This window comes from Carassius auratus, chromosome 36 (assembly GCF_003368295.1).
Source record: "Carassius auratus strain Wakin chromosome 36, ASM336829v1, whole genome shotgun sequence".
NCBI lineage: Eukaryota > Metazoa > Chordata > Actinopteri > Cypriniformes > Cyprinidae > Carassius > Carassius auratus.
Genome location: NC_039278.1, coordinates 849,390 through 863,868, shown reverse-complemented (window position 1 = coordinate 863,868; position 14,479 = coordinate 849,390). Strand labels below are relative to the sequence as shown.

Sequence of the window (14,479 nt, the reverse complement as noted above, 5' to 3'; positions counted from 1 at the left end):
TGTGTGTGTGTGTGTGTATGTTAAGGAATTTGGTTTCAGGTATCCTTTGAGGCTCGCATGGGTATCGTAAAGTAATTTAAGTCCAGCCAGGCTGGTATTTAGTACCAACAGTCTGAATTTATAAAACAGAATTTAACCCATGAATCGCTGATCTGCATATCTGTTACATATATAATGACAAAAACAAGGCAAAACACTTACAAACTGCTGTCCTTTTCTGTGACACATTCTTCAAAATGTCTTCCAATAATAACAGGAGTAAATGACAGAATTAGAATTTTTGTGTAAACTATCAAATAATAACAATTAAATTATTAACTAAACTAGACCCAACTATTTTCCTGTTTGACACTGTAAAGCCACTTTGACACAATCAGTATTGTATAAAGCACTATATAAAAAAAGGGGATTGACTTGCAAATCAACTGTAGCTAACAAAAACATGAACAACAGCAAGAAACACAGGAAGTGAGTATTAACACTTGTAATTGAGTATTAACACGAATTACAATTACAAATATTGTTATTACAAATACAATTACGTATTACAATTGTAATAATTTGTCTTAATTAACTAAACTGTGTCGTCGAACTCTTTCCTTTCCAACAGAACTGTGACTTTAGTGGTGTTTTTGAGACTTACCTCGTATTTGTTGGTTGCCAGAAAGTTGAGAGCCTCGTCAGGATCATAGAGGATGGAAAATGCCAACTCTAACAATTCCTACAAACACAGCACCATTCAAAAACTTCAGTCATGCATGTATAACATCGAAAATGAATGTATTTGTGTATTTTAACATTTTGTTTCAAAGCAGTTTTACAGATAATAATGCTTGGAAAAATTAGCCCAACTAAACAATTCCTGAAAAAGTTTAGTTTAAAACCTTGAGAGAAATCAGACTGGGCTGAAGGAACATATTTAAATCAATATGCATTTAATATTACAATATTAAGATGTCTGTTTCATGCAATGCATTGTTTAGTAATGATGTTTAGTTCAGTTTCATTGTTTATGCAGGTAGGCTTTGAAAAAAGACAAAATTCATGTCAAATATTTCTCTCTTTATCAGTTCCATTCTATAATGCGCTGGCAAAGATGAAGGAAGCAGTTTTACCTTGTTCTGTTTGAGTGCGCTCTTCTCCTTCATGTGCGGACAGTCTTTCCCCGTCAGCACTGCTTTAATGTCCGACACCAGAACTGTGGGTCAGTGACAGTAAGTGTGAATACACAATGCAGCACGTGATGTGAAAACGTCTCAGGTTACGAATGTAACCATGGTTCCCTGAGTAGGGAATGAGACACTGCGTCCTCCTGGGGTCAATATGGGTAACACCTCGTCGTGACCCGTGTCTGAAGCATACATTGAAAAAACACCAAAGAGTTGGCCGACAACAGCCTCTGAAGTCACTACTGGTATGACTATAAACAGGCACCGTGAGAACACGTCATTCACTTCTTTGTCTAAAGCTTGCGTCCAAAGCATGGCAGGGAGCTAGACGACGCAGTGTCTCGTTCCCTACCCAGGGAAACATAGTTACATTCATAACCTGAGACGTTCCCTTTCAAGGGAACTTCGAACTGCGTCCTCTAGGGGTCACTATGGGGAACAGTATACCCACGCTGCCATGCTAAGGGAAGTGCAGGCCAGAGTCATGCCGAATACTAAGTACTAACTCTACCATTTCCATCGGAGTTGCCACTGGGACATTTAGAACGGGGCTTTTACCAACTTAAGAAAGGCCACAAAGCCAACGCGCAAAGCCCTCACCATATAGGATTTTAGAAAGAACGCAGAATACTACCTTGCAAACTTACCACAGTGTGAATTTCAGAAAGTGCGCAAAGACTTCACGTGCACACTTACCATACCATGGATTTTCAAATACTGTTCTAAGGAGGGGCTGTCGTGGCACTCTGATAGAGCAGCTCATAGATGGAATGGTGCATCTCAAAACAGTATTGTTTGAGAGTCATCAACTCGATCTTTGGAAATAATGCTGGAGCGCTCTGGACAAAAAACAGAGAACTCAGTCTCATATGAGAGGAGAACTCAGAATTCAGAGTAGCGCACTCATAGGTGACCCTTTTTGGAAAAGGGGAGCGCTGCTAAACTATCAGGTGAACCGCCCCAAATAGCCCCTCATGTTGAGGGAAGCGATGCTAGTGTATAAACAAATACACACTAGCTGAATGGAGCCCAAGGAACCAAGGTCTGTCTAATCATCTCAAGAAAGAGAACAAGGTGGAGCGCGAACTCTTGCGTGCACACTTACCACTTACGTGGATTTTAGAAAGTGCACAAAGTGTTCATGTACACACTGATCACCACGTGGTTTTCAGAAAGAACACAGAGCTTAGCGTGTGTATCTAAAGGTCCTAAGCATCGCAGAGGCACTGAACTGCACGGGAGAGGCAAGCTCATATTTTACAAATCTCTGGCGAGGGGAGCATCACCTGAGGCAGCATATACAAGAAGACTTCAGTAACTGCCACCTCCACTTCCCACTGGATGCAAGAGCACAACTAAGCGGCCAGGAGACCCCTCAGGGTGACCTGGCCGGACATCCATGAAATTCCCTGCAGTGCTACGCCAGGCCTGTTGATCAAGGAAGCTCCCACAGAAACCTGTGAGCTCAGCCACCTAATACCAGAACATGAAGCCGGATGGCTGGTGCTGACGAGTGTTTAGTAAACACTGTAACTGAGCACTGCAAAGGAAACTCACAGAGTTTATTAGTAGACACATAACCACCAGCAATTTAATACACATACGTATATACAGAAAGGGTTACATACTCACCCACCCTCCTGCACTGGAGCCTCGCTCAAGGGGCGCCTCCTTTAGTCCGGGTTATCAGTAATGTGGTTGCTATGAACATAGAACCAGCCAAAAACATCATAAGTTCAGCATAGGAGACTGTTATGTGAGAGGTTTCCACCTAACCTCGATCAGGTGGAGAGCTGGTGGTTAGAGGGGAATTAGGAAAGGGAGGATAGAAGCAGAAGTTAAAAATCCCTAAAGGGAACAATAGATACCTAGGTATCGCTGTGATTCAGAAGAGAACGCTGCCTCATCTGGATCACTTCCCTTAGGTTCTGCTTACCTCCTTGTAACCCACGATTCCTCATACCCCTGCCCACAGGTGGGGGAGGAGCGCGAGTCGCGACACTAGCCTTCTGTGTCCATCTTTGATCCTCAGATCGAGACAGGCCAGGACCCCTATGTTGTCCGGGCTCAGACCTGGACCTTCGTGGATTGAAGGATCTGAGCATGCCTTCGTCTCCCTGAACTTCTTGATCACCATCTCAACGGAAATACCGAAAAGTTCAGAAGGCGAAACCAAAGCATCGAGAAGAAAGCCTTTTCTTTCTTCCCGATGTCCCCCAGGTTAATCCACAAATGTCTGTCAACTACCCCTATGGCCGCCATATTCCTGTCCATAGCGGAGGTGGCCTGCTTGGTAGCCTGGAGAGAGATCCGTGCTGCAGCGCAGCTCAGCTACCTGATCAGGAGAAAGGCCCTCACCTCTATCCAGGTCTCTTAGCTGATCAGTCTGATATGCTTGAAGCACCACCATCGTGTGTAATAAAGCCACAGCCTGTCCTGCTGCCACGTATGCCTTGCCATTTAAGTGAGATGTATTTCTTGAAGGGGCCTAGATGGCAAGGAGGGAGATTAAGAGAGGATGTCTCCCTGCAGAAAGAAAGCTATTTTCACAGGGAGCATCCTCTCATAGCCATTTTCGTGTATTGCCTTGATGTTGGCACAACTCTTATTCCAAATCTAATGGATGTGAGAAGAAAACAGCTTCTTTCATTTCTATTCAATCTCTGTATGGAGATCAGGCAGAAATGGAAGGCTCACCTGAGCTGGAGGGCTATGGTCAGAAAGATAACGCTCATCGAGGTGGCCTCACGGCATCATCTCGTTATCACACTTTCATGGCAAGTCCAAATTTGCCGTGGTGCGATCCACAACCTCCAACTCTCCAGCTCTACATTTGCAGGGCAGGAGAATTGAGAAGGCTCAGCCTCAGCTTCTTCACCATCTTCAAATATCTCCTGCTTTTCCTGGGTAAAAACCCAGCAGAGCACTAACCTCAGTATCAGAAGGTGTTAAAGATAAAACATCATCCTCCCGAGGCTCTCCGTCCACCGCTATTACAAGCACAAGAGGGAAAGTCCCTCTCTAAACCATTCAGACAGATCCACCTGTATTCTCACGAGCTCATTCTCCTCCGTGCTTCAGCAGCAGCGGGTCCTGAACCACAGGAAGCAGATGACTGCCTTTTTTTCTTTTTTTCCTCAGAAAGAGAGAAGAGCGAGAGCTGAGCTTTTTCACTGAAAAAACGATCACAATGCATGCAGATTGCCTCCTCAAAGACAACGCGTGCGTGCTCTTCACCCAAACAAATGACGAAAAGATCAGTCATTTGGGTGTCTTTGGGTATCAAATAACGCCGACACGGATGCACACACTGTCTAAACGCTTGCTAGTAGTCGCCATGATACACAGAGAAAGGTCGCTCTTACCAGTTCTTTCAGATGAATGCTTCAAACAGAACAGTCAGTGAAGACGAAGAAGTGAATGACGTGTTCTCCTGGTGCCGGTAGTGACGTCAGAGGCTGTAGCCAGCCAACAAGTTGGTGTTTTTTCAATGTATGCTTCAGACACGCGTCATGACGAGGTGTTCCCCATAGCGACCCCTAGAGGACGCAGTTCGATCACAGAAGTGCGCTCACTCTTATCGGTGAGTAGTTCAAAGGGCACTTCGCCCTGTGGAGACTCGTCCAGATCTCCGTAGTGCAGGACCTTGTGATTCAACGACAAACGGCAGAACCAGAATTTCTCTGTGAGAGGAACCAAAGACCATTAGACGTTCCAACAAGAGAAAACTGGCATGACAGACTAACACGGCAGAAGCGGCTGAGAGCTCATGGCACCTTGTCTCCGTCTGTTGCCAAGTTTGCGAAAGCAGCTGCCCTCACAGAGACGACTGAGTCGCTGCTGTTTGATCAGCTCCAGAATCTCCGGCTGGATCCGTTCATGCAGCTCACTGACAATCAAGAGGAATCACACTTGAGACCAGCTGATCCTCACGCTCAGATAAACTCAAATGAACATTGGATTGGTCGCTCGCTCGTCCTCAGTACATTTGTATTGTTTTCCAGTGCAAATGTTTAAGATACTTAAATCAAGATAAATTTACTGGGGAAGCAATATGACAGAAGATAAGACTGGTCAAAATGTGAATTTATGATTGAATTTATGGGCCTTAGAAAAATTTACTCAAAAAGTAATTTTCATAACTTATTGACAAATATTTGTGACCTGTTTAGGCAAAATGAGTCAGAAGACACATGGGCTAATTTTGAGCTACACGCAATAAAAAGAAAAATTGACATTTTAGCTGAATTTGAGGTTTTCACAAAAACGAGTTCATTAGGTCCCTCATTTAGCGATCCCAATTCTTCAAATAGTCATTAAACATCTAAAAGGATCTTTGTTTTACGTTTTCTGAGCGGAGTACCTTTTCTCCACTTGTTCATGATACGCTATATCACAATCCCCATACATATACAGAGAATTACAGGTTTTAAGTATTCAAGCAAATACAATCGGTTCGGTCTTAAGTTAATGTTTAAAGAACTGTTGGGGAAAAACATCTGATGTGTAACATTATATTAGATCTGTGAATTACAACAGGTCTTCATATATAGGCTGTCCGTCTCAATAATGTTAATCTAACAATAAAAGAAAAGAGGGAATCACTCGCTGCACTTGATTGAAATTAGAGCTGCAGCTAACGATTATTTTTTTCTGTCGACTAATCTAACGATTATTTTTTCGATTAGTCGACTACTCTAACGATTATTTTTATTACAATAAATAATTAATCTAATTGTAATTATAAAAACTCCATAATCATCAGGAAGGAGGAGGCGAGAACCGGCAGACAATCAAAATGAAACTTTAATTACAAAATAAACACCAAACAGCGCATCAGCCCCTCACGGACAACTGATGCGCACAAATAAAAACCAAAACATAAAATAAAGCCCAGGCCTGGTCCTCTCTTGTCCTTCACTGTCGTCGCTCCAATTTTATATCTTTCCATCTCCTCCGTGGGACTCGAGACCGGTGGGTCGAGCAGGTGTCGCTCATCTCCAATCACTCGCTCCTCATTCCCACGGCCCTCGGCCCCGCCCCACTCGTCACACTAATGTTCTTTTTTTGATTAGCAAATGAATCCTTTGGATAACTTTACAAAAAAATAAGCACAACTTAATATAATATTTCAACCTTTATTCATTTTCAACCATTGTGGTTGAAGTTTTTACAGTATTCAAAAATAAAGAGGCAAAGAAAATTATTTTACTATGGTACACATGGTATGGTTCACATATCACATCTTTTGCGCACTCAAGTTAGTTATTTCAAATGTAGGTGCGCGGCATGCGCACTCATATGCCGCAAGCGCACCGTGGGTCATGTGACAAGAACTAACCAATCAGTTTCATCCTTTCCCGTAACAACGTTGAAATCTCAGCTAAGATGAAGGAACTGCTGATCATAGATGCATATGGATTGCCATTTTGAAGCAAATTTAGTAGCAGAGCTACTGCAAGCGATTTTTAGTGCTGCAAATCCATTTATCCTTTGCTGAAATTTCCGTGTCTTCATGGAGAGAGCAGGTCATGATTGCTTAGCAACGGCAGACATTCCAGGGGCGCAACTACCCGAGCGCTTTGGAAAGAAGGAGAAAGCGGTGCGGCTAGTGTTTTACACACGTTTTTAGGCGTGATATGTGCACGCCCCTAACGCGTGTTCGAAACCCTCGCCAACACAGACTTACTTTATTTTTTATTTTATCCTTACTTCAGCCGCTACGGGTGATAACTTACCAAACTACCAATAACTTGTAATCTTTAAAAGGTGCCATATGCAAAAATTGATGTAAAAATATCCAAAAAATTACCTACACGCATCAAAAGAATGAGAAGAAATAAGGGCAATGAAGTCATTAAAAAAATGTCAAGTTATATTGCTGCAGAGATATCAACCTTAATTAGCATTAGCATTACTAGCCCCGGCCCGACAGGTGTCGTAATACCAGTTTCGGCCATGGGAGGCGGTATGCGGGCAACATAACCATCAGCCAACCTGCAATACACGTATAACTTGCACGGCTTGTGGGCGTGCCTGAACCTGATGTCAATCATGTGGAAAGTACAGCCCAGTACTTCATTTCAGTTCAGGGAAGAGAGAGGAATGATGGCTCAAGCCCTCGGCAAGAGACCACCACCCGCTACAGGGGAAACAACCGCGCTCGGAATCACAAATCAAATCCGATAAGAAAAGGAGCCGAACCAGAGTAAACATCGGCACTGTTTTCAATCGCTGGAGACAACTGATGGACCATAAAGAAATGAGGCTCGACTCCGAACTTGCAACATTTCCTTTGGATTGGTAAGTTAGATGCTATTAGCATTTCGCTAGAAGTTTGTTTTATATGTTTGTGTATTTTTTTCGGGAAGTTATAACATAGAAATATATCGAAGGCTGTTTGATAAACGTGCTAATGTTAGCCATGGCTAACCGTAGATGGGTTTGATAATTAGCTAGCTATAACTTTTTTAGCTATAACCATTTTTTTATATCATAACTAACCTGCTCTGTCTAGTCTGTTGGTCTCCGTGTCCTCTTTGCTTCGTGGTTTTTCTGTGCGTGAGAAAATTGATGTGTGGCGTGAAAGCATGTGAAAAGAGTCAATTGCGTGTGTCTCACGGTGAATGCTTGAGAGTTGGCAGCTCTGGTTACGTTGGCTGGCGCTAGCTTTGATCAGCTGTCTGATGTTGACAGAATGCTGTCTGTCAAATTAATTTAATTCAAATAATGTGTATATACAACTCAAAATGTAACGAATATGAACATATTCACTGGTAAAGGTGAAGGGGAGTAGCTTTAAGATGTCATGTTTCAAAATCACTTGACATCACCCAACGTTCCTCTGGAGGCAAAACGTCCTCTTAGGCTTTGGCTATGGCTGTAGGGTTGTTGTGAATGTTGCCGTTTCTCATTTGTTACAATGAGCAAGTCTTCATTTTTTAGACACTTAATAATATCACATCAGTTTGTACTTTTAGAGTCGCCGAATCTGCTGCGGTCGTTCCATCACATCTGCAGCAGAGATCTGAAGTTGGTCACCAGATCACACGGTAGCCAGTTAAACCGTAACACCGGAGAGTGCCAGGATGTTTTCTTCTAAGGTGCTTGTGCATCGCAGTTGTGCTCCCGTGGTAAACCATATCGGTTTTTCAAAAGGAACAAACGACCATTTTATTTGGCCTCTGTTTGAAGTATTCCCATACTTTTGATAACAGTGGTCTCTGTTTTTGTGATAGAATGCAACTTTCTCCATTCCCAGTATGCCATTATGCGGGAAGTAAACAGTGTGACGCGTTGCAGCACTAATTGAATTGTTTTTTAGTTTCAGTAATCAGATTATTTGTAATGAAGACACTAAAGGGATTGGTCTGTGTATCTTTTGGTCATTTGATTTTCTACTTTAAAAAAAAAAAAAAAAAGAGAGAAATGAGAAACAGTTTGATTTTCGTTTTTTCGTTCTCTCCTTTTGGGAATGAACTGAATCCGTGTATCATTTTTAATGTACCGATGTGTACCGATTTTTTATATTGTGGTAATATCAAAAATAAAATAAAAAAAATGGATAACGAGCATGTGCGTTTCACTTTGGTGTTTTCGTCTGATGCCAGTTAGTGACGATCGTTCTTGAACGATTTGGTCATTTTAAACAAATCTTTAATGTGACTCGGGAAGAACGAGTCATCTCAGGGAGTAATTTGTTTATCATTCATTATTTTGTCATGTGACGTGACAGCATTGGATAGAAAAATTCATTTACAAGCTTCCTTACAAACGGGTGCATAGTCATTATTATCATCATCATCATTATCATTATTATTATAATTATTATTGACTCTTACAGATACTGCATTTCTGGTCTCAAATTGTAGCTTTTTACTCCTTACAATTTATAAATGTATGAATTTCTATCATGATAGTTATTTTCTATAAACTGAATGTTGTAACAAAGGTAATAAAGTCTATTTATTAATGAACACATATGATTATGGTGGGTTTAATTTCCTTGATTTTTTTTTCTTTGAACAACACTTTCAAAATTAATTGGATTAGACAGTTTCTGTGTAATCCAAACTCAATCTGGAATTCTATCCCCAATGACTACTTTTCCAAATTAGGTGGTTTCCCTTTCCTATTGATCTGTAATTATAATAATGCTAGAATCCCTTACAATTTAACCAAATTTCATAAACAGGCATTACTTGCATGGTCATTAATTTTTTAGCACCCTTCAGCGGGTTCTTCATTTGGAACATTTTTTTGGTTGTTTCCTAGTTATTTAATTCTGAAGGTCTTATTTTAAGTCACAAAGAATTCTTATGTAAATGTAATTTTCCAAACTTCCAAAGAATTCTCCATCATCATGGACGCTATTCCTAAAGGAGTTGTTATGCTTTTAAGGGACTCATTAGACCATCCATAATTTTATCTTTAGACACATTTGAAATCCCAGTAGGAAAACTATGCTTTTTTCACATGACATACAGCCAAGCACGGTGACCCATGCTCTGCATTTAACCCATCCAAAGTGCACAAACCCGGAGAAGTGGGTATGCTGCAGTGCCCGGGGAGCAGTTTGGGGTTCAGTGACTTACTCAAGGACATCTCAGTTGTGATATTGCCGGCCCAAGACTCAAACCCACAATCCTAGGGTTAGGAGTCAAACTCTCTAACCACTAGGCCACGACTTTGTCCAGTATCCTTCATCACGTAACTATAAGATTAGATCGCTTTTTCAAAAGGAGCGTGTAACAACGCCATGTGTGATGTCTTACAGGAGGAATGTGGTTGATCATATTGATTGGAAAAAAGTATGGACTCGGTCTTTAGAATATATAATAATTAACAAGGTTAGACATCTCATTGAAATTGTTACACAGATTTTACCCAGCTAAAGTGTTTTTAAAAAGGTTTAAATCAGACACAGATACAAACTGATGTTTTTATGGTGACCCTAATGAAACTGATATACAGTGCCCTCCACAATTAATGGCACCCCTGTTTAAGATGTGGTCATGGACTTCTAAAAATTCTCCTTTTTTTTTTTTTAAACAACACAGAACTCAAATGCAAAAAAGAGAAAAATCCAACCTTTTAAGTGAATTACTTTGGTGGTAAAAAAAAAAATGCACACATTTAAAAAAAAAACTTGAAATCATGTGTCCCACAATTATTGTCACTCCTGATTTTAATACTTTGTACAACCCCCTTTTGCCAACAAGACAGCCATTAATCTCCTCCTATAACATTTCACAAGATTGGAGAACACAGAGAGAGGGATCTTTGACCATTCTTCTTTCCACAGTCTTTCTATATCATCCAGTGTCCGGGGTCCTCTCTTATGCACTCTCCTCTTTAACTCGCCCCACAGGTTTATGATCGGGTTGAGGTCTGGGGACTGAGATGGCCATGGGAAGACCTTGAGTTTGTGACTGCTGAACCATGTTTGTGTAGATTTTGCCACATGTTTTGGATCATTATCCTGCTGAAAGTCCCAATGACGACCCATCTTCAGCTTTCTGTCATGTGCCATCAGGTTTTTATTTAAAATTCCTGGTAGTTCAAAGCAGTCATAATGCCACGCACCCTAATAATGTTCCCAGGGCCTTTGGAAGAGAAACAGGCCCACAGCATCACAGATCCACCACCATTCTTCACAGTGGGCATGAGGTGCTTTTCGGCACACTCATCTTTTGTTTTATGCCAGACCCACTTAGAGTGTTTGTTGCCAAAACGCTCAGTCTTAGTCTCATCTGACCAAAGCACATGATTCCAGTTGAAGTCCCAGTACCGCTTCGCAAACTCCAGACGTTTACGTTTGTGAGTGTTAGTGAGAAAAGGCTTTTTCCTTGAATGCCTCCCAAACAGCCTGCTGGCATGTAGAGAGCGTCCGATGGTTGTTTTGGAGACTTTGTGACCCCAAGATGCCACTCTTTGATGAAATTCTGTGATGGTGAGCTTAGGACTATTTTTACTTCTCTTACCATCCTCCTCACTGTGCATTGTGGCAAGATAAACTTGGGACCTCTTCCAGCCTTGTTTGTCACTGTCCCAGTTGTTTTAAACTTCTTAATGATTCCTCTGACTGTAGATACAGGAAAGTTAAGGCGAGTGGCTATTTTCTTGTAGACATTGCCTGACTTATGAAGGTCGACACATATCTGCCTTACTTGAATGGTGTGTTCTCTTGTCTTTGCCATGTTGACAAATGGGTAAGAGAATTAAGCCTCTGTGTCGCGTCATATTTATACCCCAGGTCATAAATTACTAATTAAAGTTTCCTAGATACCCTGACCAACTTTAAAAACTACAGAAAAATACATATTAAAAAAAAAAACACATGATTTCAAGGTTTTTTTTTTTCTAAATGTTTGATTTTTTTTATTATTATTTTTTTTTACCACCAAAGTAATGTACTTAAAAGGTTGGATTTTTCTCTTTTTTTGCATGTGGGTTCTATATTGTTTAAAAAAAAAAAAAAAGGAGAATTTTTAGAAGTCCACTACCACATCTTAAACAGGGGTGCCAATAATTGTGGAGGGCACTGTATATATTTATATATATACACGTTTGGGACTGTCCTCACACACAGCTATTTTGGATTGAATTGTCTAATGATATCCATCGCAGTATACTACAGGGTTTCTAAGGATGTACTGTTTGGCTTCTTTAATATTTAAAAAGACAAAATTAATGTATATGTCATTATTAACCTATTATGACTTCTTGCTAAATTTCATATTCACCACAGTAAATTCACTATTCAAAATCCTTCATATGTTCTTTTTATATAATCCTTATATAATCCTTCATTTTTTTAAAGAGGTTCAACAGGTCCAAACTATTTAATCTTCCAAAAATCTTAAGACTGTAAAAATGTTTAATCTTTTCAAGGCTATTTAATCTTTTTAATTTATTTTGTTAGCTTTCATTTAGTATTATTTATTTTTATGTTTACATACGCCCAGAAATGGTGCTTTGCATGTAATGCCACTTCTTTGTATGCAGTATTGACATTCTCTGTACCTTGGCATTAATAAAATAAAAAAAAGAACTAATCAATTATTTTTCCGGCTCAGACTGCACTGACTGAAACAGGTTAAGTAGACCTACAGAACCTGTAGAATTTTGCGCGTGCGCGACTGAACGAATCACTCCCGAGACGACTCGTTCTTCCCGAGTCACATTAAAGATTCGTTTAAAATGACCGAAGCGTTCAAGAACGACCATCACTAACTGACATCAGACGAAAACACCAAATTGAAACGGACCGTGTATCTTTTGGTCATTTGATTTTCTATTTAAAAATAAATAAAGATAAATGAGAAACGGTTTGATTTTAGTTTTTTTCTAAAAAAATGAGATTATGCTTTAATATTTGTTTGAATGTGCGGGCGGCGCTGAAACGCCCCTTTCATCCCTTCTGCACTACACCTACAAGCGGCAACCGCGAGCTCAGTTCATCTTCACCAGGAGAGAAGCGGCAGACAGCAGAGTTTATTAATCCAGCGGATTCTTTGCTAGTGGTGCTTGCAAGATAAAATAATAATAATAATAATAATAATAATAATAATAATAATTAATTAATTAATTAAATTAGTAATAAAATAAATATTATATTTTTCCTGCTGCTGCATGTTATTGACAAATCAGACTTGACAACTTTATTCATAAAACTCCATTTGAATTTTACTTTAGCCTGTGTTCTACAACGACATGGAATAAGGCCTTCTACTAATTTTTTGCCTACTTATTTTATTCTAGGCCATTCGTAAAAATAATAAAATGGGAAAAACCCAACCCCACATTTATAATAAAAATTATAATAAAATAAGTTAAGTTTTCCCCATAATCATTCTACTTTACATGTTTTAACTATAGGCTATAGGCCACTTAGAATTGTGAACTGAATTCACAAATTCTGTAGATGACCGTATGAATATAGTGATGGTGTGACATCATTACAGATAATGAGTTCAGACGGGAAACACCGCACCTCTCGTTGGTTTCATTTGAATTACATAGGCCTAAACATAAAATTATTATTATTATTTTTCTATTTAAATGGCTTCCATCCCGATAACAAGAGGAAAGAGCTTCAGCTCCGTCAGTTCGGGTCGTAAGACACCCTAAATAACATGAAAACCTTACAAAACTCAACAGGATTTGCTTTCTGCCATCTCGGTCTACATTAACTTCTTTCTGAAACGTCAGAAATGAACCAGGCTCATGCATCAGACGAACCATGTCTTGCTGGACATGTCTACTTTTAAAAGAATCCATTTAAATAGAAAAATAATAATAATAATTTTATATTTAGGCCTATGTAATTCAAATGAAACCAACGAAAGGTGCAGTGTTTCCCGTCTGAACTCATTATCTGTAATGATGTCACACCATCACTATATTCATACGGTCATAGACAGAATTCGTGAATTCAGTTCATAATTCTAAGTGGCCTATAGCCTATAATTAAAACATTTAAAGTAGAATAATTATGTGGAAAACCTAACTTATTTTAATATACAGTTTATTACAAATGTGGGGTTGGGTTTTTCCCATTTTATTTTATTCCATGTCGTTGTAGATCACAGGCTAAAGTAAAATTCAAATGGCGTTTTATGAATAAAGTTGTCAAGTCTGCTTTGTCAATAACATGCAGCAGCCGGAAAAATATAATATTATAATTTTTTTATTATTATTAATTTAATTTAATTAATTAATTATTATTATTATTATTATTTTATCTTGCAAGCACCACTAGCAAAGAATCCGCTGGATTAATAAACTCTGCCGTCTGCCGCTTCTCTCCTGGTGAAGATGAACTGAGCTCGCGGTTGCCGCTTGTAGGTGTAGTGCAGAAGGGATGAAAGGGGCGTTCCAGCGCCGCCCACACATTCAAACAAATATTAAAGCATAATCTCATTTTTTACCCACAAACAAAAATACAAAAACTCAAGCTAAATTTTCGTTTTCCGTTTCTTAAACAAAATTTAAAAAAAATTCTCATTTATCTTTATTTATTTTTCAACAGAAAATCAAATGAACAAAATATACACGGACCTCTCAAACATATATTAAAGCATAATCTCATTTTTCTTCTACCCATAAACCAGAAAAAAAAAAGAAAAAAATCAAGCTAAATTTTAGTTTTCAGTTTCTTAAAACGAAAATTAAAAAAATGTTTAGCATTTCTCTTTATTTCTTTTTAACTAGAAAATCTAATTACCAAAAGATACTCAGACCTGGATTTTTAAATTTCATTGATTTGTTTAGATGTACAAAAAAAGGCAATTTGTTGTTTTTATCTG

The 14,479-nt window shown here is 39.3% G+C and overlaps 1 protein-coding gene across 2 annotated transcripts in view; it reads right to left on the bottom strand.

The window, feature by feature from the left end:
* Nucleotides 1-541: 541 nt before the first annotated feature.
* Nucleotides 542-14,479, bottom strand: part of LOC113054913 (engulfment and cell motility protein 2) — a 52,876-nt gene continuing 38,938 nt past the window's right edge. For both annotated transcript variants that reach the window (XM_026220703.1, XM_026220704.1), the window contains exons 17-20: nt 4,946-5,058; nt 4,745-4,852; nt 1,116-1,198; nt 542-721 (exon numbers count right to left, since the gene is read on the bottom strand). In XM_026220703.1, the coding sequence (XP_026076488.1) occupies nt 575-721; nt 1,116-1,198; nt 4,745-4,852; nt 4,946-5,058 (451 nt within the window). In that variant the 3' untranslated portion in view covers nt 542-574. The remainder of the gene's footprint in view (nt 722-1,115; nt 1,199-4,744; nt 4,853-4,945; nt 5,059-14,479) is intronic.